Source organism: Phascolarctos cinereus, unplaced genomic scaffold (genome assembly GCF_003287225.1).
Source record: "Phascolarctos cinereus isolate Bilbo 61053 unplaced genomic scaffold, phaCin_HiC Scaffold_3;HRSCAF=262, whole genome shotgun sequence".
Taxonomy (NCBI): Eukaryota; Metazoa; Chordata; class Mammalia; order Diprotodontia; family Phascolarctidae; genus Phascolarctos; species Phascolarctos cinereus.
In genome coordinates this window covers 36,704,275-36,731,444 of record NW_027555736.1, presented here as the reverse complement: position 1 = coordinate 36,731,444, position 27,170 = coordinate 36,704,275, and the positions used below count along the sequence as shown (strand labels likewise).

The following is a 27,170-nucleotide window of genomic DNA, read 5'->3' as shown; positions in this document are numbered from 1 at the left end:
GATGGATAATCACTATACCTACAGGGCAGCCCAGGCCCCTTGAGGGCAGTCACTTGGCCAGATTTGACTCCCTATCTCATCAGTCCATGATAGCTCTCAGCTTCTGGTCTCTGGTCACGGATTTGCTTTTGCTTCAGGCCTGAAGAAATTCACCTTGAGTCTTTTCCCAGTTCCTGGCTGGAAAGCGGATCTCCCCTAATTGCAGTGCACTGTCCTAGAGCTGCTCCCCCACAGTTATCCCTTCCATCTATCCCTGTCATCTTATTTCTGTCCCTTTCACCCTGGGTGTCGCCCTTGCAATATCGCCCCCTCCCACAACTTCCAGTCTCAAATCTGCCTCCAGAGGCAGTGAGGTGCCCAGATGAAGAGGGCACTAGGCCCAAAGTCAGGAAGATCTGATTTCAAATCCAGCCTCAGACACTTACTACCACTACAAACCTGGGCAAGTCACCTAACCTCCGTCTGCCTCAGTTTCTGTAAAATGGGAATCATAATAGCACCTACCCCTCAGGGTTGTTTTAAAGATTAAGTAAGAAAATATTTGTGAAGTGCTTGGTATAACAGATGCTTAATAAATGCTTATTTTCCCCTTCCTATTCCTTATCTATCAAGGAAATGGGCCCAATTTTGACTATGCCATTCCCTTGAGTGACTGCCCGTTTCCTAGACCCCATACAGACTCCTCAGCCTGGCCTTTCAAACCATCCAAGGTCAACCTCAAGGCTACTTTTCTTTCTTTTCTTTTTTTTAGGCAGTTGGAGTTAAGTGACTTGCCCAAGGTCACACAGCTAGTAAGTGTCAAGTATTTGGTCTGAGGCCAGATTTGAACTCAGGTCGTCCTGACTTCAGGGCCAGTGCTCTACCCACTGTGCCACCTAGCTGCCCCAAAAGGCCACTTTTCTAACGGGATCCCCTTCATGTCCTCTGTTCCAGACAAACTCTCCTGGGGACTGTTTTCTGATTTCTTCCTGCCCATCCCTAGCTGTCAAAAGCCTTCCTTGCCTTAAAAGCCCATCTTAGGGGTCTCCTCCATCCCTGCTTCTCAAATTTCCCCTGGAACTCTCAGTGGAGTCTTCTCTTGTCCTCACGCATTCTGTCTCATATCTTAGTTGTCCTCGTAAGTCTTATCTCCTCTATTGGATTGCAAACTCCTTGAGCGCAGGGACGGTGAATTTCTTTTAATCCTTTTATTCCTAGTTCCCATCTCAAATCCTCGCACATAGTAGGTGTTTAATAAATGGTGGCTGGACCGAATTGGATGGCTGAGATGACCTGGTGTAGAAGCTCAGCCCCAGAGTTGCCCTGTCTTGCAAAGCTGCAGCCATAGGCCTCTCTGTTCACATTCAGGTCAAACCCCTTTCCCCACTCCTCCCCCTCTTCCTTGGCTTGAGCTGGCTTTTCAGAATTGATTTCCTTCAAGGAAAAACTTTCAAGCAGTCAGGAGCTGACCTAGGTCACAACCACCATCTCTCTTTGATTATTAATAGAAGGTTTCCATTCTTGCCCACTCTGGTTCCAAACAGTGCTCAGGACAGGTGGGGAGCCTGGCACCCCTGGGTTCTCTTGGCCCCCTCCTTCATGAGAATGCGGTCTTCCCTGCACCCCCTCACAAGCAGCTACGGCATCATACGAGCACAGATTTGGAGATGGGAGGGATCTCAGAAGCCTTCTAATGCTTTCCCATCAAGGGCTGTCTTTTGCCTGTCTTTGCATCCCTGGCACTCAGCACACTGCCAGGTAGGCAGTAGACAAAGAATAAAATGATCGCTGATGCTCTGACCTGCCCTATCTACCCAGGGGAGCACATCCCTGGTGACTTCTCCACTTCTACCTCTCCTCCTCCTTGATGGGGCCAAGCTCCCAGAAAACAGATGAGCAAGGTAGAGCATGAAAAGCTTTGGATTCAGAGTCCAAAGACCTGGGTTCAAATCCTGACTGCCACTTATTATCTGAATCACCTTGGGCAAGTCTGTGGGCCTCAGTTTCCTCATATGCAAAAGGAAGAGGTTGGACTAAATAAATGGCCTCCAAGATGTTTTGTGAGCTTGAAATCTATGATCCTCGGTTCTAGTTGCTTTGAAAAATCTTTTACTTGACAAGTCACTTTATTCTCAAAAGGTGTACCCATCTTATACATGAAGAAACTGAGGTTCGGAGATTAAATGATTTTCCTGTAGCCACATGACAAAAGTAGAGATTCTAAACTAATTTTCCTAGTTCATAGAATCTCAGTTTTGGATGAGACCTCAGGGGCCTTTTGGCCCTACCCGTTTTCCAGTCTGAGATTCAGATGATCAGATGCCCAAGGAATCCCACAGTCCGATTACCCTAGTGGGGCTAGGGCAAGGCAGAGGAGAGGAGACAACCACCTTACCTTCTCCAGGGATCCTTGGGTCCATCCTCAGCCTGGTGGGGAGGAATCAGAGGCAAGGGAAAGGGGACCCCAGCCTCCTGCTTCCCAGTTCTGGGAGGGCTGGGGCTTCTGGGGGGGTAGGGGCTGGGGCCATAGTCCCCCTGTGGGTAGCCCCCATGGTGCCTGGGATCTGCAGCCCAGGCTGCCAGTGCTCCACTCCCAAGGAGCCCCCAGAGGCACAAGAGGAGTGGCCCCATCACTGTCTTGTTCCTTGCTGTGAAGCACCTGCCTTCAGGCTCTGGGTTCTCAAAGCCTTCACGTTAAACCTCTGAAGAAGAAAAAAAAAACCTGAATTCTTGCAACAAAGGGAGGAAGAGGCTGTCCCTGGCCCAGCAGCCTGGAAATGTCAGAGGCCACCTAACAATGCCTGCGGAGTTCCTGTGAAGAGGTTCAGAGGGGCAGTGTGGGGGGTTGGGAAGTAGGGAGAGGGAGGAAGAGAGCAGCCCTGGACTTGGGTCACAGTTTATTCAGAGCTGCCTCTGTCCCTGGATGGGCCCTTTTAGACTTATCTGTCAACAGGAACTGGGGCTCTGGCCCCCTTCTCCCTAGGAGACAGGAAGAGGATGTTAGCATTACAGTGGCTTCTTGAGGCACCTCTGGAGCTGTCACTTCCCAGAGAGGGGATCTGGGCCTGGGATCGGAGGAGACCTGCAAGGAGGCACGGGACATCTGCAGGGAGAGGACCTGGGTTCAAATCCCTGTCATGCTGAGCAAAACTTCTGGGACCGGTGGGGGGTGGGGAATGTCATAGATGGAGATGGTGAATAGACTGGTTTGACTGGAATGTAGGATGTGTGAGCCTGGAAAATAGCCTGAAGCCAGATAGGGAAGGACCTTCAATGTCTAATGGAAAGGTTGTGTTTGACCTTAGAGTCAAGAGGGAACAGCAGAAACTTCTTGAACAGGGTGTGATACGGTTCGATTTGTGCTTTGAGAATATCAGTTCATTGCACATGTATGTATAATAACCATGTCAAGGAGGGGAGAGGGGAGGGAGAAAATTTAGAACTCAAAAATTTTTTAAAAGAATGTTAAAAATTTTTGCATGCAAGTGGAAAAAATAAAATATTCTTGAATATTTTTTATAAAAAGAGTATTACCAGATTGGCTAAAATGATAGAAGGGGAGAGTGACAAATGTTGGAAGGGATGTGGAAAAATTGGGACACTAATTCATTGTTGGTGGAATTGTGAACTGATCCAATCTCCATTTTGGAGAGCCATCTGGAATTATGCCCAAAGAGTTAGTAAACTGCCTATAGCCTCTGACCACTACTTGGTCTATTTCCAAAGAAAATTAGGGAAAAAGGAAAAGAACCTGTATGTTCTAAGACGTTTAAAGCAGCTCTCTTTGTGGCAGTAAAGAACTGGAAATTGTGGAGATGCCCATCAATTGGGGAATGACTGGACAAGTTGTGGTATATAATTGTGATGGAATGCTATTGAAATATAAGAAATGATGAGCTCAATGATCTCAGAAAAACATGGAGAGACTTCCACAAAATAATGAAGAGCAAAATGAGCAGAACCAAGAGAACATTGTATATAGTAACAGCAATGTTGTTTTAAGAACAACTTTGAATAAGTCATTTTGACTATTATAAATACTCAAATTAGCTATAAATGACATATGAAGAAAGATGCTATCTGTATCCAGAGAAAGAATTGATAAATAGAAGTATGTATAGAATAATTTTACACACACACACACACACACACACACACACACACACACCTATTTGTGTCTAATGGTAGCCATCTCTAGTGGGGGTGAGGAACGGTAAGGGAAGGGAAAAAAAGGAATTTACATGACAATTTTTTTGTATATTTGAAAGGAATAAGGGCAGCTAGGTGGCACAGTGAATAGAGCACTGGCCCTGGAGTCAGGAGGACCTGAGTTCAAATTTGGCCTCAGACGGCTACTAGCTGTGTGACCCTGGGCAATTCACTTAACTCTGATTGCCTTGCAACAAAAAAAGAAAGAAAGGAATAGCAAATTGTGCATAGTAAATTTTCAGTTTCATGTGCATTCATCTTTTTTTTTTATTGTACTTTGTTGTGGAAATGCTCGCTTTATTCCAGAAAAATAAAATTTAAATAGGAAAAGAATATCAGTTTGGCAGCTGTGAGGATGGATTGAAATAGAGAGAGATGAGACAGGGAGACCAGTTAGGGGGCTATTGTAATAGTCCAGGAGACTGGGGAGGGGGGAGGATAGGATAGGGGAGAAAATTGAAAATTCGAAAGCTTATGGAAGTGAATGTTGAAAACTAAAAATAAATAAATTAATTTAAAAATAAAAAAAATAGTCCAGGATAGAGGAGAATGAGGGCCTAACCCAGGGAGGTAGCTTTGTGAGTGGAGACAACGGAATTTTTAGAAGAGGTCATGTTGATAGAATCGTTAGTATTTAGCAATAGATTGGATATGTAGAATGAGGGAGACTGAGGAGTAGAAGATAACTCTAAGGTGGCTAACAGGGGTGACTGCAAAGATGGTGGTGCCCTCAACAGAGACAGAGAAATTCTAGACAGGTGGAGTATAGGGGGAGGCTAATGAGTTCTGTTTTGGAGATGTTGAGTTTGAGATGCCTACAGGACATCCGTGTACAGATATCCAACAGGCATTTGGCAGTGTGGGACTGGAGCTAAGGAGAGAGATGAGGGTTTGGACATGTAGATCTGGGAATCATCTTCTTAGCAATAATAGCTGAATCGATGAGATTGGAGAGAGGGGAGAAGAAGGTCCAATTTAGATCTAGGTGCATCCATTCTTTTTTTTTGTGGCAATTGGGGTTAAGTGACTTGCCCAGGGTCACATAGCTAGTAAGTGTCAAGTGTTTGGTTTGAGGCCAGATTTGAACTCAGGTCCTCCTGACTTCAGGGCCAGTGCTCTATCCACTGCACTACCTAGCAGCCCCTAAGGGTGCATCCATTCTTAGAGCGAAGGGTTGTTTTCCTGGCCCTGAGTAGTATTCATGACCAGGGGATGCCATCAGCCTTGGTGGTGGAAGGGTCCTCCTCTCCAATATCATCCTTGTACATACACCTGAGCCTTATGTCTCTGAGACCCCCTGAACATCAATCTAAAGACTGAATGACAGACAGAATTTGCTAGCTTGGATGAGGTGTGGTGGGTACAATGGATGAAGGACAAGTCAATCTGGCTTTTGCCCAAGCTTTTTGCTCGGACTCACTGTGGACATCCTCCTTGGACATCGACACATTCCCTCGAGCCTCTGGGTCATCCAATCCCACAGACAGGAGGTAATAAGTCATTGATCGATGCCCAAGAGAGTCATTGGAGAAAGTATGTGTGTGCACCTGTGTTTGGGAAGGGCGAGGTTGAAGAGGGGAGATTGGGCATAGAATATCACTAGAGGTTTTCAGATATTTTTGGATAACCATTTGTCAGGGATTCTTTAGAGAGCATTTTGACTCGGGGACAGGTTGGGCCGAATGACCCTAAGGTCCCCTCCAGTGCCAAGATTCTAGGAGTCTATGAGAGCAGATGCTCAAGGACAAGGTCAGTTTTACTTAGGCTTTTGAGATGGATCAAAACAGAGCTGAGCCCTGGGAACGAATGAAGGATGGAGTCTGGGATTCTCTTGGGAGTGGAAACAGAATCCTTGGAGATCTGGGGTAGAGGAGGAAGCATGGGGTCCTCTCAGCTGCAGTAAATTGCCCTGGGTCAACCCCTCCATCTTTCATGATCCTCTAGTGCTAACGGCAGGGCCGGGGTGTGTGTGGGGGAAGCACCAAAGAGTGGGATCCAGAAAACAGGAAAAGTGAAGCTAAGAGCGGGCTAACTTGAGGCAGGGTCCTCAGAGAGACCAGGCCAGCTCCCCCCAGCCTCAGCCTGCCCAATACTCCCCGAGAATCTCAGGACGCCCATTCTCCTTCCAGGAGTAGCTTGCCCTTGGAGGAGATAATGAGAGCACTGCAGCTTCCAGAGCCTGGCGGGGAGCCAGCCGCGCTCCTTTCTTCTCATCTCCGCTCCGCTCCCCACCCGGCCAGGCTGGAGCATTAATATTTCAGCAGCGCCTGGCTGCTGGCATTGGCTCCACCGCAGTGCACTTTGTCAATAAGACAGCCAGGCAGCGAGGGAGCTAACCGGCCACCCGCAGGGGAACCGACCACAGCAGCGGCGGCGGCGGCAAGCGCACTCGCTCAAGCTGCCTTGAGCGGAGGGCTCCAGTGTTCGAGGCTCTGTCCGACTGTTTGGCACCCCACCCCGGGAGCTCACTGCGCTCTCTGCCACCATGGATGTCTTCAAGAAAGGTTTCTCCATTGCTAAGGAGGGCGTGGTGGGGGCTGTGGAGAAGACCAAGCAGGGAGTCACTGAGGCCGCTGAGAAGACCAAGGAGGGGGTGATGTATGTGGGTAAGTTGGGAGCCAGGGGGATGGAGTAACGCGGGGCGGGGAGGGGAGCTCCACCTCCCAGCCTTGGTGTTGGGGGAGCCCAGACAGAGTGGAAGGCCTGGGGAGACCCCCTCCCCAGTTCTGGCTGGGCTCCAGATGTGGTGCCCACTGGACTCTTCTCATCATCACCCCGGGGTTCTGGGTGGGGGGCAGTTCCATAGCTGCTGGCGGTCATCCGCAGCTCTGTCCCCATAAGGCCAAATGACCGCTTCAGCTATCCGTGCCCAGGCTCAGTTGTGTGGGCTCTCTTGCCCTTGAAAAAGACCCCTGCTGCAGTGTAATTAATAAGCGAGGGTGGTGCGGATGCTGCCTGACCTATGACCTCACTCATCTGGAAGCCTGTGACTTTCTGGGATGAGAGTGGTCCTTCCCTGGGCCACCATGGTTAGGGCTCATTTTCCTGTCTCCCTCCCCCAACCAAACTTTTGCTACCATCAAGGCTTCTGTGCCCTGTTTGGATTTCTCTGCAGGGCAGACATTCCGTGGGGAAGTTACAGATAAACTGGGTCAGGTTTGAGAGGGAAGGGGATGTGTGCAGGCTACAGAGAGCTCAGGAGAAAACTGGGCTTTCTGCCATCAGGACCACGCCCTAGAGCCGCTCAGGCTGCTGGATTCTCCCTGAATGGAGACTGATGGATGCACAAGTTGCCCGTTGCTCAAATGACTGGAGCCCCCAGCAAACACTGCACCAGTCACAAACATGCATGATGTTTCTGCTTATGTGTGGGGTCCACACCTGTACTGGGAAGATGCTGGGAGTGGGGACTGTTGTGATGCACAGTCTGATAGATGCTGCCCAGTGATGGAGAGTCCTTGCAAAACTCCCTCCCCCAGGTGAGGTTTATGTCTGCCCTGGCCTTAGCTTTGCTGTCTGGACTCCTTTGCTTTGAGATTCAATGGTGGGAGGAGAGGGAAATGGGGGCCCCCAGGCTTAAAGAGGCCATATAAGGGAAAAAAGTCTTGAACTTGGAGTTAAAAGACCTATGGGTCCAAATCCCAGTTATGGGGCCACAGAGCCTCAGTTTCCTCACCTGTAAAATAGAGATATTGATGCTTATACTCTCTTCCTCACTGGCCCGTTGTTATTATAATCATTACCACTTCTGGTGTCTGGGCCTTTTCCTTTGAGACACTTCCTAGGGGCAGTGATTTGCTCCCTTTGTGCTTAGCTTTGTCTGGAGGAATAAAGCATTGCTGTGGCCTAGCGGACTGGCCTGTGACTCAGGGGGCCTCTAAGGACTCAGACAAATGCAGACATGTGCAGACTGCCCCGGGTTCCTCCCCCATTTCCTGGCTCACACCAGGCACCTGCTGCTTCCCCAGGGAAGGCAAGCCCGGCTCTCAGATCACTTTGGGGCTCACCTGCAGCTTTGGGGTCTGGGGGAGGTGGAGGAGGGAGGGAATGGTCAGGAATGGTCAGAGCTGGAGACTGAGAAGAGGGTGGGGACGGAAGTGCTGCCACTAATTCCACCATCCCCACCATCCCCCTCCCTCTTAATTATCCTAATTCCAAGGTGTCTCCATCCAGCCTGCCACAGAAATCTCAGCTTCAGAGGGCTCTGAAATGAAAGCTGACTTTATGACTCAGCTCTTCCTCTATTCTCTAATCCTGTTTAGCACAGAGGTCTTCAGGAGCCGATTTCTTTGTTTCGACTCTATCTAGAGTTCATTGAGTCCCGGACCCTACTTCAAGCCATATTATCAGGCAATATCTGGAAGATCACAAGTCAGAGATAGATTCATAGATTCAGACTGTGAGACCTGGTAAGGGACCTTAGGCCAACTGCCCCCTGCCCTAAGAAACTGAGAATCAGAATGGCTAAGTGACCTTCCCAGAGCTGTCCAGCTTGTGAATGGGACCTGAACCCAGGTCTTCGGGCTCCAAGGCTAGTGGACTCTCCACTGTGCCACATTATGATACTCTATGATGGCTCTAGGTAGGAGGAAGGAGAAGGCAGGGATGCTCCTGAGCTCAGGGGACCAGACAGTGACAGTCCTTCCAGCTCTCTGTAACAGGTCCCAAGCTGAGAAAGAGTCTAGACAGAGCCCAGGACTAGGGTGAGAGCATTTCAAGGGATGGATCATGGAGGGGGTGACATGAGATTCTTGGGGGGGTATCCAGCTTGTCTTGGGGAGGATGGCCTGGAGGAAGTTGTGCCCTCCTCCTCTGTGTTCAGACTCTTCCATCCTGTCCAGTCTTGTGCTATTGGGCTCCTCCAGACATGGAAGGAAAGAGCCCTTTGATGTAGGCCGGACTTCTCTTAATGAATATATAAGAATATGCATTGAAGGAGGCAAGTGTCTGTCACCTTATAACCCATCATTTTCCCAAGACCCAAGAGAAAAAATAATCTTGGTCATTCCCTCTGTGAATGACCTCTGGGGGGCCAGGCTTGGGATGGAAGGGATGTTCCCTCTGTATCTCCTCCATCTCTTCTCATTATCCCTTCCTTTCTATCTCTGTCACCCTGTCCATTGTCCCCCGTCCCCTCCCACCATCGCCTCTTCATGTCCTGGCCTTCTACCCTTCCGTCTTCTGTCTCCCAATTTCTCCCTCTGTCCACACTCTACTTTCGTTTTCTGTTTCTCTTCTCCATATACTGTTCCCCCATGTGTTTGTCTTTTTCTTATTTTTCCATTCTCTGTCCATCATCTACCTTTCCATTATTAGTTCCTCCATCCCACTGATTCTTCACCCTTCTTCCCCTTACCTCTCTGCCCCTTTCCACTCTTCTGTCACCGTTCATCTCTCCATCTTCCATTTTCCTATCCCTATCCCTCTAACCTCTGCCCTGCATCACCATCTTTCCTTTTTCCACCTCTGTCTCCTTGGGTCTTGCCTTCCCCTTACTGCCTAAACCTGAATAAGAAGTTCACCCTTTAGGTCAGAAGGCCCTCCATTCTCCTGTATTATGTTCTCCTTCCCTATCCTGTGGACACAGAAGATACCCTAAGGCAGCGAGAGCCAAGGGCTCATAGCACTGCTGAGCTGTTCTGGGAACTGACCTGGGCTTTGCTTCTTTCACAGGGACTAAAACTAAAGAGGGTGTGGTGCAGAGTGTGACCTCAGGTAAGGAGCTGGGACTCCCTGGGACTCCAGGCGTTGAGAGATCCTGGGACTCTTTCTACAAAGCTGCCTCCTTAGAATCAAAATTCCCCAGAATCCCCCAGATATCAGGTCCCAAAAGGAGGATTCCGACTGGTCTTTCTGCCCTGGAACACTCTCCTCCCCTTCATGTTCACTATCATTTTGGCCTAACTAGGACCTCAGGCCTGGGGGATTTTATTGGCATTTGAAGGCCAATGCTCCTGAGACCCTCTCCTTAAAAACCAACCCTGTGGTCTAGGTGTATATGTGAGGCACAGCCCCATTTGTGTGGACTCTTCCTCCACAAAGGGAGTGGAAAGTGCTGAAGAGCGCTCTCTCTCTCTCTCTCTCTCTCTCTCTCTCTCTCTCTCTCTCTCTCTCTCTCTCTCTCTCTCCTCTTTCTTTCTCTCTCTCCTTTCTCTCTTCTCTGTTTCTCTGTCTGTCTGTCTCTCTCTGTCTCTGTCTGTCTCTCTCTCCTTGGCCCCACCTCATCTGGGCCCCTTACTCTCCTGAATACCTTGTGGGGGGTACCCTGAGCCATTAGAGCCATGCTCAGGGGAAAGGAAGTGCAAATGGGTGGAGAAAAATTGTATTTGAGAATCTGAATCCTGGAATCTCCCTCTCTGCCTTCATCCCTGGGAGATTGAGCACATAATTCAGTGTCCAAGTGACCATACCAAGGCCTACTAACTGTACAGTGAGGAGGGACCCTTGGGGAACACAGAACAACCTCACCTCAAAGAAGGGATGGGTCAGGAAGGAAAAAAAAATGAAGCCAGAGGGGAAAAAAATGTTCTCTGTTCTCCCCCAACAAGTTGCGGAAAAGACCAAAGAACAGGCCAACATGGTAAGCGATGCCATGGTAGCCAGTGTGAACACCGTGGCCAGCAAGACAGTGGAGGAGGCTGAAAATATTGTGGTGACCACTGGCATCGTTCGGAAGGTGAGTTGTCCCTGCTCAACATTCCAGGGAAATCATCAGTCCCTGAGGCTCCCAGCAGACTCCAAGGGGTTCTGGCCAGAGGCTGGGTATGGCTACATCTTGTATGGAGCTCAGAAATGATGGAAATAACCTCCATCTCTCCAGTGCTCTAAGGTTACAAAGTACTTCTCTTCACAACAGCCCTGCCAAGTAGGTAATAATATAAGGATGCTTTATCCCCATTTTACAGGTGAGCAAACTGAGCTTCAGAGAGGTAAGTAGCTTTGCCTACAGTCATATGGCTGAACAGTTCAGGGTTCCTTGGACTAGGACCACATTTGCCTTTTTTTTTCCCCCAAAGCTCTTTCCAAACCATTAGTTCCAACCCTGGCTCTGCCACAGACTGCCTGTGTCCCTTTGAGCCTCACAGCTGACCTGCTTAGGAGCATGGATAGAGATTATTAACCTCCTTGCGCTTCTGGGGAAATCGAGGCAGTTTGTCAGTTTCAGAGGCAGGACCAAAACCCAGGTCTACTAACTCTCAGTCATAGGATCATATAAGTTTAGAGGTGGAAGGGACGTCAGAGGTCATTGACTCCAACCTCCTTATTTAACATTTGAGGAAACTGAGGCCCAGAGACATTAAATGGTAACACAATTAGTGAGTGTCAGAGTCTAGATTGGTAGCCTGTGAAACAGTGGGTTAACTCCTAATCCTTAAGAGCAGAGATCACTATGTTCATTAAGCTATAAAAATAAAAACTTGGGAAGAATTTTTCATAGAAAGTTGGAGTCAGTAGGGACCTTTTGCAGCAGGAATCTTTTCTACAATATCCCCAACAAGTGGTTACCTCACTTGAAGACTTCTAGGGATGGGGAACCCCTCCCCCAGAACATCTTCTTCTTTAGGCTAGCCATTTCAGTTTCATTCAGCTAGTGTCCCAGTGGGTCATCTCCTCATCCTGGTCATCTTTCTCTGAAAGGCTCCAGCTCACCAACATCCCTTCAAAAAGGTGGCGTTCAAGACTGAATACAGGGACAAATACTCTAGGGCTCTTTCTTCCCTCCTCCTGGACACCGTGCTTGTGCAATATACCCGAAGATTTCATTAGGGAGGAGTTTGTTATTGGGGATAGCTTGCTGGGCTTGGAGTCAGAAGACTGGGGCTGGGATGGGGCTGACACAAAAGCCTAGGTCTTGTGACTGACCCCCCACCCACACCCATCCTACTACACTAGGCTGCTGTTTGGATCCCATGCACTAGGCTGTGTGAGTCTGGGGAAGTCCTAAACAATCTGAACCTCGGTTTCTTCATCTGTAAAGTAGGGATAACTACCCATAGTTCTTACTTCCCAGAATTCTGAGGCACAAAGGAAATAATGTAGGAATGGTTCTTTGCAAATTTTAAAGAGTTATGTAAATGTCGATGATTGGTGTTTGCACTCAGGTGGGCTCCAGTCGGCTGTACCTTCAATGCCTTTTGTTTCTCCCATCATAGTGCCTAAATTTGCTACAAACCCAGATGAGTAGGTGGCTGGAGTAAGGGAGGACCCCTGGGCTGGCAATCTGGGGCTGCATGGGACTGGTGAGGGAGTCTGGAGTGCAGGAGAGAGCTCTTTCTCCACAGGTTCCCTCAGCTGTGTTCCTGAGCCTTGTGATGCCACCAGGGACACTGAGAATGTTTCATTCCAGGGTATCAGTGCCCTAGTTACAGATGCAGACGCTGCTGCCCAAGGGAAACCCTCCTGCTGTCTTGTCCTCGACGAGGGATACTGGCAGGCTAATAGCGAGTCTCAGATGGGGAATCAGGGCCAAGAGATTGGACTAGCAAACTGCAGAGGAGATGTCTAGCTTGGGACACCCTTTAAATGAGTGGATAAGCACTGATATTTGCCAGAAGACATAACCCTAGGCTGGAAGTCAGGAGGTCAGGGTCTTCCATTGACATACGTTGGGCCAGCAATGGGGCCATCTACCCCAACAAATAAGAATGATAGTGACTCAAGCTTCCATACGACTTTAGGGTTTGCAAAGCACTTTAGAAATATTATTTCAATTGATCCATACAACAACCCTGGGAGGCAGGTACTATTATTAGCTCCACCAGAGGGGTGAAATAACTTATCTCATGGCCAGTAAGCATCCGAAGCAGGATTGGAACTCAGCTTCAAATCCAACACTATTCATCGTGTTGCTTCGTTGGCCAGTTCATTTGCATTACATTTTCTGTAGTTGTCCTAGGTCCTCCTAAGGGTTGTTCCTCACTTTCCTTAGTTTCCTTATCTGGAAAATGGGCCTGATGCCAGGACAATCAGTACGAGGATCCCAGATACATATACCAAAATACCAAGACATGAAGTAGAAAGTTCAGGACTTGAAAGAATAAAACGTTATAGTTTTATAGAACCAACGATTCCGAGGGGCCATTTCCTGCCCTTGATTCACACATCTCCATATTCACCCCTCCATAGATAGCAATACTGTCTGGAGCCAACTAATCCTAATCTTCCCCCACCCCCACTCCTTCCTGCAATTTTAGGGAGAAGACATTAGACTTGATGTCAGGGAAGCTTGCTGAAAACCATAGGTGTCCCAACATGGCATGAGTTGCCCTGGTGCATTGGCCGTTACTAGACATCTTCACAAGCTGGGTGCCCATTTCTCAGGGACATTACAGAGGGCTCGCCAGAGGAGGGCTGGTCTGAGGAGGGCTCTGAAGTCCATCTGTGGTTCTACAGTTCTAATGGGTGCAGAAACACTGGGCTGGCTGCTTAGGGGAGATATGAACTGGGGAGATTCCATTCAGTTCAATTCCATTTGCATAATAAGTGGATGCCTGTGAAATGGGAGGCTGGGGATTGTCTCTGTCCTGGAGATAGTGTGCCTCTCTCCTTCTCTTCCTTGTCTTCCTCTTTTCATATCTCCCTCCCTCCCTCTCTTATTGCTTCTGTCCCACCCTTTCTCCTTCTCTGCTTTCTTTCCTCTCTTTATCTATTATCCCTCCTCCTCTCTCTGCCCCTCTGTCTTCCTTTCTTCCTCTCCCCCTCTGTCTCTGTCTCTTCCTGCCTTCCTTCTTCCCTCTAGCCCTTCCTTTCCGTCTCCCCTTTTCCTTCCCCCTCATCCTGTTCCCCACCCTCCCTCTCCCTTATTCTTTGTCATGCTTCCACACTCACTCCCTGCCCCCATTCCTCTGCCTGTTTAACCCCTCTGGGCTCCTGCCCTAACGCCTCCAACCGGCTGCACCTTTTGTTTTCCTAGGAGGATTTGGTACATCCATCTCCAGCTGAGCATGGGGCCCCAGAAGACCAGCCAGCAGAAGCTACTGAAGAGGTAAAGGGTTCCAACGCTTCCCTCCCTGTCTTCTCAGGGCTCTACAGGTTTTCTGTCTGTTCTCCAGGATTTTCCAACTGTCAGCCTCTTGGACTTGGGGAAAACTTATTTAGAGACAGCAGAATATGGAGAACTTTCCTCCTATGGGTCTTACCCCCCCCCATCTTTCCTAGGTTCATTCTCCTGTTGCACGTTCCCTTAGGCCTAGAGCATCTTTCTCTAGAAGGAATTTCTACTATTGTTGTTCAGTCGTTTTTCAATCGCATCCTATTCTTTGTGGCCCCATTTGGGTTTTTTCTGGCAAAGATATTGAAGTGGTTGGCCATTTCCTTCTCCAGTTCAGAGACTGATTCTAAACCTGGTCACAAACTGACCTCTGACCCTTGCCTCAGACTGCAGCCCAGTGCTAGCCGTAGAGCAACTCCTAATCTTGTCAGCTAACTCTGAAACAATATATACCCAGAGTCACAAGAGGGAATGGGTAAGTGGGCTGCTTTGGGCTCATCCCCACTGCAGGAGGCATGACTCAGGGAGAGTGTCCTACCAATGACAGGCCTGACTCCCTGCCATGTTTGTATAGGAAGTATATAGCTTGGTATTATGTTTGGGGGCAGTGAGAGTGGGGCAGGTTATTATAGTTTGTGTGTGTGTGTTTACTCTGTGCCTCATTTGTCTCTCCTTGAGGTTGAGGGCAGCAGAGACTAGCTGGGGAACCATCGTTGAGCCAGGCCAAGGATTGTGGAGCCAGTAGCTGACACTAACCTTCTCCCTGTCACCTGAACAAGATGGCTTCTTGGACCCAGCTCCCTCCCTTCTTCCCTGTTCCTGACTGGATGAACACATCATGCTACATGTGAATATCAGGTTCTAGAGCATATGTGTTGAGTAGCCGTGTGCTGGGTATCTTCCTTCTACTCCTACCTGTAGCTTAAGTCTCCCCCACATTAGTCCATCTGTCCATCTATCTGAGCATCCTTGTTGCTGCTTCTTCCCTTCCTCCCTCCTTGTTTCCCTCTGTTCATTTGGACTCCATAGATGTTGGGTATGCTTTATGTATTTATTTATTTACAAGTGATACCAAAATAAAACTGTATTTGAACCATGTTTCCCAGCTGGCTCTCCAGTTCATCCCTTTGAAAAAAGCACAACTACCCCTAGATAGCATCAGGTGAAGGAGGAAGGGGCTCCTGCGTTGATGAGGAATCTGGTTCTGGCTGTCCCTTCCCAGACTGGCTTAGAGCCTAGGCCACAAAACTGATCCTGGCCTCTAACCTGGCCACAGACTCATCTTTAATAAGGTTAGTGCTGGTGTGTGGGAGGGGAAGATGGGCCTGGGAGACAGAGACAGAACAGGAGGTGATAATCATTTGCATTTATATTGTCTCAAGGTTTTCAAATCACTTTCCATATATTAGCTCTTTTGCTCCTCATAGCAGCTTTGTACATGGGTAACATAGTTATCTCTACTTTTTTTGTGTGGGGGGGTGGAAGCTGGTGCTCTGCCTCCAAAGCCAGTACTCCTTCCAATGTAGCTGGCAGATCTTTTCCACTCCAAGTGGAAGAAGCATCCCAAAGAAATTCCATGACTTGTTCATGATTATCCGGCTAGTAAGTGTCAGGGATGGGATTTGAACTTAGGTCCTTCCTGCCTCGAAGTCCAACACTCTTTCCTTTCCCTTTCTACTCTTTCTAATATTTGGCCACCCATTTCACAGAACTGAAAGAAAAGTGCTTTATAAACCAGAAAGTGTGACATAGGTGTGACATGCTATTATTACTTGTATGATTTGGGGCAAGTCTTTTGATCTCTCTGACTCGGGCTCCCCATCTGCCGAAGGAAGGATTAAGTCAGAACTGAGCTATGGGCTCTCCAGCCCAGACTCTATGGGTGCACACAAGTCAGTGAATTCAAATATGGCAACCTTTGTTCTGAAGGTGGCACCCTAGGCTGTGGAGCTGAGATGAACTTGGAGTTCTTCTAATCCATTCCCATATTTTACAAATGGCAGAATCAGCAACATGGCCAAGGTCACACAGGCAGTGTTCAAAATGGGATTTGAGCCTACGTTCTTGACTCTAGAGCAAGGGCTATCTATACTGCCTCTTGGGAGTCCTCCAGTCCTAAATAGGATCATAGAATCTCAGAAGAGGAAAGGACTGAAGTGATTTTCTAGTCCAATCAGTACCTGGACAGGAATCTCTTTGGTCAGTGGTCCCCCAGCTTTCTCACTACAAGTGGAGAGGCTCATCACCAGTAGGTCAGCCCCCTAGATGATGAGTAACTATCGTGACCCATGATCATGCCAGAATTCTGTTCCCCAAATCTTTGGTACCAACCTTGTTATCTAAAGTATAAACTCCTTATCTTGACGTTTGAGGCCCCCTCTAACTCTAGATTATTTTACCTCATACTGTTGTCCTTCATAAACTCTGCATCTAGCTAAACTGTGAACCCCAGCTGTTAAGTAAATACAAGGTATCATAAGTGTTAGAGGAAGCTACAAGGCTAGTCTTAGAGTTATGATGACCTGGGTTTAAATCTCCCCCCCCCCCCCCACTTAATAGCTATATGATCCTGGGCTAGTCACTTAACCCTGTAAGTTTCTGTTTCCTCATCTGCAAGCTTCCAATCTACCTTGCAAGATTGTGAAGATCAAAGGAGATGTTGTCCATAAAACGTTTTACAAATCTTAAGGTGACATAGAAATGGCAGCTATTATTATCTCATCCTGATCCATTTTGGTGGAGTGACTTCACACCCTGGAACACTCCACACAGTCACTTCCATGTTGTTAGTGTGAATAATAATTTTAGTGTTTCTGGTCCTTTGACTCTGTTGCCATTCAATCACTCAGCAAACTAGTGAAATCCTTTGCCTAATCAAGGGAGGAGGATCTTAGCACAACAGATTTAGAAATAGAAGGAATCTGAGAGGAGGTTTCCTGCCCTAGGATGCTCCCATTGCATCAAAACTCAGAATTATTAAGCCCCACTACCCAGGTCATTTCCAGAGATCTTAGAAAGCTCCTGTTTCCCAATTCATCCTCATCCATGGCCCTAGACAGCCCAGGGTTCCACTGATATAACTATTTTTATGTTAGGCAGTCTGCTCACAAGGGCAGGCAGTGCTCCTGCCCTCAGGAGCATACTATTTACCAAGACAAGATGGAATGGGGTTCAGGAAAGGACTATTGGCTATTGATTTGCCTCAATCCAGACCAGTTATCTTCTTTTTCCTTAATGAGGAAGAAAGCTGAGCTTGTAACGTGGTGAGACATGGAAAACTCCAACAGCAATAGTGGTGGTATCAATTTCCTTTGAATCCACAAGAGCCTCAGGGGTACATTTCTGAGCAATGGCAGTCAAGAACAGCAATAACTCCATCTGAGCCAGGTCTTTTCCCAAGCAGATCTGTTTTTCTGCAAAAAACCAAGATTATGCTTAGAGATCTTCTACTTGGGCTAGAAGTTACATAGCTTGGTTCAGGTCTCTCTGGGGCTCTTCCCTCCTGTGATCTATGCCATACCAGCCATGAGTCAACTCCTCTCTATGCCTAGGACAATGGGGTAGGGAAGGATCTGGGGTATGGAGGGAGTCTAGATTCTCCTGGTCCCTTGAAATTGCTCTCTGAAGCACCTCTGACCTTACATAAGAACTGCTGTCTGAACTGGACATCCTGGTCACTTCATGTGGCAGTCTAGAAGAAACCAGTTCAATATATTTCTGTATCTCATGCACCACAGCATCCACATAGGGCATGTTTGGTTTGTCCTCCATGGATAGAATTCAGTTCCATCCAATCACTTGCCCAATTTTTTCATGGATTTTGCCAGTGGAGAAATGAATGGAATTAATGATGTGCTACCTAGGCTATTGGGAATTCCCAGCTGAGTCCCTGGGGGAGAAGTGGCAGACATTGGCTGGATACAATTCCCAAGAGACTAACATGCTTCATCTCAGTCTCATGCTCATCCAAGGATAGAAAGAAAACCTCTTTTGCTCATGGACAGGACCAAGTATGATATTTTCGCTTTTAGACATTTAGATTACAAGTAGGGTCTCTATTCTCTGATTTTCTTATAAATGTTTGTGGGGCCTAAAAGCCTACTTTGATATTTCGTCATGGTGTGGAGGCCCACAAGCCAGCAATCATTTATTAAGGTGTCAGGGACTGTATTAACCACTGGGGACACAAAGAAAGGCAAAAGCACAATCCTTGCTCTCCAGGAATTTCCATTCTAATGGGAGAGACATCATGAAAACAGCCATGTACAAACATGACACACAGGACAGAGTAGGGGTGATATCAGACTGAAGGGGCATTGATATTCTTGAGGAGGTAGGATTTCAGGTGAAGCCTGAAGAAAACTAAAGAAGCAAAGAGGCAGGAATGAGGAGGAAGAGCATTCCACACATGGGAAACAGCCAGTCAACATGCTCCCAGTCAGGAGATGGAGTGTCTTGTGTGGGGAACAACATGGAGGCCAGAGTCATTGGATTATACAAGATGACCCCTATGGTTTCTTCTGATGCTTCTCTTCAGTGGTTACATTAGGAAGAAGGTGCTAAGCATTTATTAAACACCCCCATGCACAGCAGACTGTACTCTCAAAAAGGATTCTATTCTATTGAGGAAGATGAAATACAAGTCAGGTCCAAAAGAAAAAATAAAGTACCGCATGAGGTTTGAGGATGAAGGTCATTAGTAACCAGAGGGACTTGAGGCTTTATGAAGGAAGTAGAATTTGAACTGGGCTTTAAAAGATGGTTAAGAATTCCTCCTCTATAACAGGAGAAACTTGATTGGATCTCTAAATTCCTGGGATTCTGATTGTGAAATATTCATTGGTCCTAGAGGGTGTTTAGCACACCAATGGCACCTATTATCTATCATGCTAATTTTCAATCACATTAATAAAGTCTTTTGGTCATGGGAGCTGATAATAACAATATCTAGCATTTTGGTACTAAACATATACAACAACAACAATAATATCTAGCACTTTAAGGTTGTGAGGCATTTTGTATACACTGTCTTAACTGATCCTCACATCAATCCTGGGAGGGAGGTGTTATTATTAGGCCCATTTTACAGTTGAGAAATCCAAGACTCAGAGAGGCTAAGAGACTTGTCCAAGGTCATCCAGCTAGTAAGTGTCTCAGGTAGGATTTGAACTCAGCTCTTTCTGACTGTCAGGAACTCTAGTCTGCCACCTAACTTCCATGAAAAAAAAAAAGCTGAGCTCCATGCATATATCAGAACTGATAGGTAAGCTCATTGCACTTTCTATCTTCAGGTGTTTCAGGAGCAGCAGGAACCCAAATCTGAGACTGCCTCTCCTCAAGTACCAAATAAATTGAATCCACTAAGTTTTCCAGGTCAGATGGAGACTGGGGATTCTATTCCTCCTGCATATGGGAGAATTATAGAACAGAAGATTTTAGAAGCTGACATGTATCCCTGCAGAAACTTCATAACACCTGGTCTCAGCCAGGAGGTCCAGGCTAGATAGAGCACCAGAGTGAGAAAGACCTGAGTTCAAATCCAGCCTCAGACATTTTTCAGCTATGTGACCCTGGGCAGGTCATTTAACTTCTGTTTGCCTCAGTTTCCTCAAATTTAAGATGAGGACTATAATAGCACCTATCTCCCAGAGTCATGAGGATCAAATGTGATAGCCATGCCTGGTACATTGTAGATGCTATATAAATGTTAGCTGTTAGCTTTCAGCTTTCTCTGAGAATATTATTGTTGAATAATACAATAATGACTACATAATAGTTTAGACTTTTTGACCTGGGGATCCCATTCCTGGAACCATATACTAAGGATGTTATCAACAGGAAAAAAAAATCTGTACAAAAATAACCTTAGTAGCATCACAAATGAGAGCAAACAAACTGGAAATAATCCATGCACCTAATGATCGGTGAATGACTGAACAAAGTGTGGCCCATGAATCTGATGGGACATTATGGGCCAGTGAGAAATGCCAATAATAATAGAAGCTAGTATACTATCTTACATTCATCATCTTTAATTCTCATGCCAGTGCTGTGAACCAGTAACGTGAGTGTTCCTATCCCAGTTTTACAAAGGGGGAAATGGCAGACACAGAAAGGCTAACCCTAATTCTGACTGTGCTCACTCAGGTAGTAAGCTCCACAGCTAGTGAGGATTGAACCCAGGTCGATTTTGTCTCAGAGTTCAGGGCTCCTTCCTCTCCACCTGAGTGTGCTGAAGCCAACTCCTTCAGGCGAGGGAAGATTGTTAAAGGTTTGGTACGAGGATTTACACCTTGAAAACTGGCAAATGGTACAGATCGAGGCTTGATTTTTTGTTCTGGTGGTTGCCAGACTTAAGCAAGCCACGAAGAGAGTGTTAATAATACAGATTAAATTTCAAAATGTACATTCCTTGTCCCCCAAAATCTGGCTGTTAAACATTTACCAGCACACCCCTGCCTCTACCATGCTGCCTCCAGTCATCATATACAACGTAATTCAAGTGAAGAAAGTATAATTAGAGCAATAAACACACTAATACAAATTGAAAAAGAAAATAATAATAATAATAACAAAATTTGGGGAAACACATAGAAGAGAAAGAGTTCTAAGGGGGAGGCCAAGGCAAACAGGAGGTACACACCACTATCTTATTAAAGTGAATATACACAACTTTAAGACAAACTGGAGCTAGTGGAAGTCTATGGTTGCTTCTAGGAGATGGCCCTTTATGCATTTGTGCATCTGAATGTTTGTGTTGCTGGTTGCTAAGTTTAGAATATGTTTTTATGAAAGGAAATAGAGGAAGGCCCCATGTTGTGTAGACGATCTATTTACGGAAAGGCATGGGCAGTCAGAGCACCTGCACTGATAGGGGTATGGAGCAATGAACAACTAATGTATATAATTGCCGTATGGATTAGATACACCTTGACCTGGTCGTGCTGATTCTGTGCTCAAAAATTCTTCAGTTTTTCTCCCTGTTGACAACTGAGTGATTTTGAAATTCTTCTGCCTGTCATTTAAGGCTTTCAGTAATCTGGTCAACCCTGGGTAGAAGGATCATCTGTTTAGTTTTCTGCCTACTCTGCCCTTCAGATTCCTCCCCATCTTCTCTGCCGAACTTGCCCTTTCCTGCTCCTGTGAGTGGGCTGCAAAAATCAGTGGGAAAAGCCCTGGCTCTTGGATTGGAGGACTCATGTGGGATTCAAGTCTTCCTTCTGATGCCAACAACCTGTGTGACTTTGAACAAGTCATGAGTCCTTCCTGGACCTCAGCTCCTTCAGTAAAATGAGGGGGTTGAACCAGATGATCCTCGAGGTCTCTAAAATTGCTAGATCTATTCTCCAATGAGATTTATGTGACAAGGGACTCACAAGTCAGTGAGTAGGGCCTGTACTGACTGACTCTGCTGAGATGGCACTTGGAATGCCAAGGCTGCATTCTGCTGAGGAAGCAGCCGATGTAGCCTCAAAGGTTAGCAGGGTCCAACATTTCTTGGTGCTCCTATGCTGTCTTCGAGATGAACTGTTAAATTTGATGACAAGTTTTTTTTTAATCAAACTCTTTTGTTTCCCAGGGATATACCTCATGAATGATTGAAAAGAATTATGGAACTGAAAGAGAAAAAAAATTAAATGTCTTCCCCAAAAGAGATTAACTAAGGGAAAGCCACTAGGCCCTTCACCATTCTGGTTTCTTTCCTTTGGACCTTCTCCTGATTTTCAGCATCCTTCTAATTTGTGACACCTCCAAATATAGTCTTACCAAAACATTTATTTTATTTTGTTTCTTATTTTTTCAATGAACAAGTATTTATTTTCTTTCCCTCCTGCCTCCTCCACTGGGAAAAGAAGGACAAATAAGACCTTCATAATAAATGATGTTTATTTTAAACGTCAGAAAATCACGTTTTCAAGTCTTGTAGGTATTTATTTTGTGCTCATTATAGTCTCAGATATTTCATTGAAAGCTTAAAGTCCTTTTGCCAGACCAACACACTTTGCAAATTTGTAGCAAGGAAGTGACGTGGGCCTTATTGTGGGTGCTGTTTATGGTCAGACCCTCCCTGTATCACATTCCATTTATGGGACCCTGGGAAAGTCATTTGCCCTTTGTGGGATTCTGTTTTCTCACTCACACAATGAGGGGGTGATCTTTGAGATCCCTTCCATTTCAGGATATCTGGTCTTATGAAATCTTTATTTGCTGGGAGTTATCACTGTCACAGATAAGAGAACATTGATCTGCTTACCTTCCCATGGATTTTCTGCGTTAGGCCCAGTTGTTATGTACTGCTTGACCTTGGCTCCTAAGTCCAGTCATTTCATAATTCCTTTATGAACTCTTCATTCTAGTCAAACTGGCATGCTGGCTGCTCCTTGTCTCAACATTCTGTCATCCCATCTGTGACTTTGCGCAATGGTCTCCCGTGGCTGGAGTCCACTCTGTCTTCATCTCTGCCTCTTAGAATCCCTTGCAAACTTCCAGGAGTAGCTCAGTGGATTCCTCCTAGTAATGACTATGCTAATCTCTCCGGTGGTTAGTACTCTCTGCCTCTTGAAATTACTTGGTATCGTTTGGCATGTTTTATATTTACTCATCTGGGCATGGCTTGTACCTGCCTCTCCCCTCCTCTGAATGCAAGCACCCTGAGGGTAAGGACTAAATCACTTTGTGTCTGTATCCACAACACCCAGCATACAGTGCCTGGTACATTGCAAAAGCTTGAGAAATGCTGAATTGAACAAACCTGGCCAGGTTCATGAGACATCCTACTATGCAGCCACTATCTAGATTTGGAAAAAAAAATGGCTTTGGGACTACCCCAGGAAGATGGAAGGTAGACTTTCTGCTATTCACAGGAAAAGTGGACTCTCTGACTCCTTTTTGGGCCGCATTTCTTGACTGTAGAGCTAACTTCTTTGGGACGGATTTGAATTAGCAAACCAACTTTTAGCTACTTTTGTGAGCCACTAGAGGGCAGCAGACACTGCCTTGCCATGAAACCTCTGCAGAGTGAACATCTTTAATCAGAAGTCTTAATGTTCAAAAAAGCCTTAGAAATTTTCTAATCTGATCTCTTATCCAGTATGGGAATACCCTCTACAGCATCCCCTACAGATAGTCTCAAGCCTCAGCTTGGACATTTCTCGTAATGGGGACCAGAGATGCCATAGCCTCATGGGTTTGAGAAAATCTCAGCACCTTGATCAAATTGTGTCTTCTTAGTCTTATCTGGCACCACCTGTCTTTTCAAGTCTGGATTCCAAAGCACCCAATCTGGCCCAAAGGTAACTTCATAGGCTTATCTCTTCCCCAGCACATTAGGGGTTTTATTAATATTCTACTACAGGAAAAAATACACAGAGGCTATTAACAACAGTGAAAGGGGAGGGAACATTAGAGAATTTTCAGAAATCTTCTCCTTTGGTCCTGGTCCTGCATGCAAACTTTCAGGAGACAAAGTCTTAATATTTCTTAGTCCTTCCTCCATTTTTTCAGGATGACTTTGCACTTAGGTTCAATCTTGCTCTTGGAATCAACCAGCTCAGTTCTTTTGGGCTACATCACAAACTAGAGTACACCGATATCCTTCCAGGGGTGGGAATGACCTCAGAAGGCAATCATCAAATACATAGATTCCATCGAGATCAAGGGTGCAGATTCACCATAGGCAATTCCCTTCTAGGCATGGCTGTGCTGGTGGGAGGGGGCACATGGCAGTTTAGCAAAAATAGAGTTGTATGAAATGAAATACCTGGAGAAGAACACATCAAGCATAAATGCTTCTGTGTGTCTTCCAGGAATGCGCTGCATATCCACAGAATAACCAGGTGTCCATGGGAGCAAGAGTACGCAGGAAATCCAAACTACATATACCGTGTTAACTCATCAAAATAAAGACTCCTACCTGACTCCTTCCTTCTCTTCCCTCACACTCATGATCTCTACATCTTCACTATGAATTCAAAATATGCAAGCAATAGTTTTGTCACCTTTTCTGCTTAACAAAACACACTGGGTAAGTGTATTTTAGCCTCAACATGGGTAGAAATGCTGATTTCCATTTTTTTTTTTAAAGAATCATTCTCCCCCTTTCACTCAGGCTGCAGGTACTCTGTTTCTGACACAGGCCAGTTCAATCCTTCCTTAGGCCACTTGGTAGCACTCCACTACCATATTAGATGCTAAACTTAGCGTGGACATCCTTTCAGCATAATCCACTGCAAGTCCATTGTTTCTTCACCATTTTACTCTTGAACATTTCTCGTCCCTTCTGGACTGATGTCCCCTGTAGAATATTAGTCTGTGGAATCCATCCTTTCTTTGCCCTGAACGCAAAGAGATCTGTTTTCCCAAAGCCTAGGGTTGTATGGTGGACTATCTGGCTTTCCTTGCCCTCTCTAACAGAGAAGCGGTCACTTCCCCTCAGGCTTCCCCTCAATTCTACCCTAGGTGCCATTTTCTCCTTGCTAAGAAGAATCATATGAATAAGAACATTTTTTATTGTTGGTTCCTCCACCTCTGGAAAGATGAAATCCTCACTAGGACAAATCAAACTATTTCGCATTAGGCAGAGTGTTCTCCAGCAGATGTCTGGAAAATGGAAGTTCCTTTTCATTATCATATTATGTCTCTGTGCTGGGCTTGTGATCTGTTTCCCAGAATCCAAGTATGGAAAGAGGACCAAGGCAGAGCTCCAGGGCAGGAAGCACCAGGAAAGAAAGAGATTCCAGGGGATGCCTGACTCAGCACAGGGGAAAGGAACACATGCCATCTGGCAGCTCTGTCAAAGATCCTGAACGGAGGGAGCGATTATGAGCATGGACCTTATCTGTGTATTGAGCAATAAAAAAAAATGCTCTGGAGCAGGAGCTTTGAAACCTGAAGTAGAATACCCAAAGGAGGTGTCCTAAACTTAGGGAGAATCAGCAGCTCATTCGCTTCAAACCTGCAGAACTGACCTAACTGAGGCTAACAGTGACTAAATCATGTAGCAATCTACTGAAACTTCCAAACACACACAAAGAGACTGATCCAGTCCTGGGACAAGAACTCTCAGACGTGTGATCTAGTGAACCATCGCTTGCCTCAATCTAGAGATTAGGAAATTTGAGGCCAGAGATTGGTTTACACAAGGTCACACAACAAATGAGTGTCAGTCAGAGTTGAGATCCTGCCTGAGCTATGGATCGATCCAAACTGAGATAAAGTTCTTTCTTTGTGTTATAGGAGACATGGACCCTGTTGACTGCCCATGGACTCTTTTGAACTTGGCATAAACTTCCAGGCATGAATAAATTTCTTTGAAACTTATCTCTGTACCTAGCCCAGCACAGCTATTATTTCATTCCTGCTAATTGGTTCCATACAGATGGAAGATACACGGTGTAGGGAAAAGAAAGAATAACCTGGATTTTGGAGGGAGCTTACTTTTTAAAAAAGGATTTTGTTTTCAATTTCATGTAAAGATGGGACCTCCTTTTGAATCAACCTTCCGGTCATTATTATCAGGAGAGACCTCATACAGTGAGATACATGGTCATGAACAGGTTTGGGGACTGTCATGGGCAGAGGGAGCCAGAAGGATTGTATTTAGATGGTGAAGTCTTCCAGGTGCTCCTGTTTGGGGATAAAATGGCACCGGGTCCATCAAACCCTCAAACCTTGCAGACCATTCTGGACAAGATGCAATTTTGCTTCATTCCAATTTGTTCTATCCCGAGGTTCAGTTTGGAGGTGATAATGAACTTTATATAGCTTTTAAATTCACACACAAGGATAATTATAGTACTTTATAGGGTATAATGTAATTTGTATGTGTCATATCCTTTGAGTATTGCAAGTATCCCGTGCGGTCAGCAGTGCACATAGTGAGGCAGCTTGGTATCCTGGGAGTCAGAAGAGCTGGGTTCAAATCCAAGCTCTGCTGACATCTCCTTATGTGACCTTAGCAAAGTCACATGCCCTAACTAAGGATTCAGTTCCTCATAAGTGAAATGAAGCCTTGGCCTCAATGGCTTCCAAGTTCCCATCCAGGTCCAGTTGTGATCCTATGACTTTCTCTAGCACTTGAAGATTTACCAAGCATTTTACAAGCATTATTTCCTTCAAGTCTCACAACATTTCCAAAGCAACTAATGCAAGTGTTACTAACCTCATTTTACAAATGCAAACACCTGGACCCTGAGTAGTTCAGTGACTTATCCAAGTATGCACAACCAGGACGTGGATAGTAGAATTTTAACCCACATCTTCCAACTCTGCATAAAGTTCTCTATTGAAAGTTTTTCTATACTGATGCGGATTGGTACTTTCTATATAACTTGCTGCCCTAGAATTTTCTGAGGGCAATAAGAGGGTAATTGACTTTTCCAAGGTCACATAGCAAATATGTGAACCCAGTTCTTCCTGATTCCAGGGCCAACTGCATTCACTGTGCCACATAAGAATAAAATGTGGGATTGGAAGTATAACCAGAAAAGAAAAGAATTAGCAGTTTTGAGTAGCCTGGAGGTAAGCTTACCAATCACAGCAAATTTATCAGCTCCTCACCACTGCATACCTTATGGCAATTCTGGCTTTTATTCATGTGGAGGCTAAAAGAAAGGACTGGATTCAAATGGTTTGAGATATGTTTCCCAAAAGTCCTAGATTGCATCAAGATAGCTCCCCAGTTTCTAGAACTCTATGGAACTGAATTGAAAAGAAATCGAATATTGAAAGGAATTGAATTGAGATAAATGTCAGTGCTGTGAAAGCCAGAACCTGTGTGAGTTGCTCATCTGTTGCCAGTTTTTTGTGCCTTAAAAAGTTATTCTAAATTTAAACATCAAAAAGCATGTCCGCACTCACAAGAACACAAATAAGGATGCTATGTGGAACTATCAATTGCCATGTTGAACCCCTCAATTAAAATTTATAACAAATTCACATATAACCTTCAAAACTTTCTGCTGCTTGTCTGTGTTCTTTCTTAATTTTCTTT

General features: G+C 45.9%; 2 protein-coding genes across 3 annotated transcripts in view; one reads left to right on the top strand and one right to left on the bottom strand.

The window, feature by feature from the left end:
- MMRN2 (multimerin 2) overlaps nucleotides 1–2,710 on the bottom strand; it is a 48,669-nt gene extending 45,959 nt beyond the window's left edge. Inside the window, exon 1 of one of the 2 annotated variants that reach the window (XM_078150772.1) lies at nucleotides 2,375–2,710. In XM_078150772.1, coding sequence (XP_078006898.1) covers nucleotides 2,375–2,610 — 236 coding nt within the window. In that variant the 5' untranslated portion in view covers nucleotides 2,611–2,710. The remainder of the gene's footprint in view (nucleotides 1–2,374) is intronic. The other variant, XM_020994651.2, reaches the window with a different exon arrangement.
- Nucleotides 2,711–6,346: 3,636 nt separating this feature from the next.
- Nucleotides 6,347–15,277, top strand: SNCG (synuclein gamma). The gene is made up of 5 exons (XM_020994652.2): nucleotides 6,347–6,794; nucleotides 9,862–9,903; nucleotides 10,737–10,864; nucleotides 14,102–14,173; nucleotides 14,858–15,277. Exons 1-5 carry the CDS (start codon nucleotides 6,674–6,676, stop codon nucleotides 14,876–14,878), a joined length of 384 nt encoding a protein of 127 aa, XP_020850311.1. The 5' UTR covers nucleotides 6,347–6,673; the 3' UTR covers nucleotides 14,879–15,277.
- Nucleotides 15,278–27,170: the final 11,893 nt, after the last annotated feature.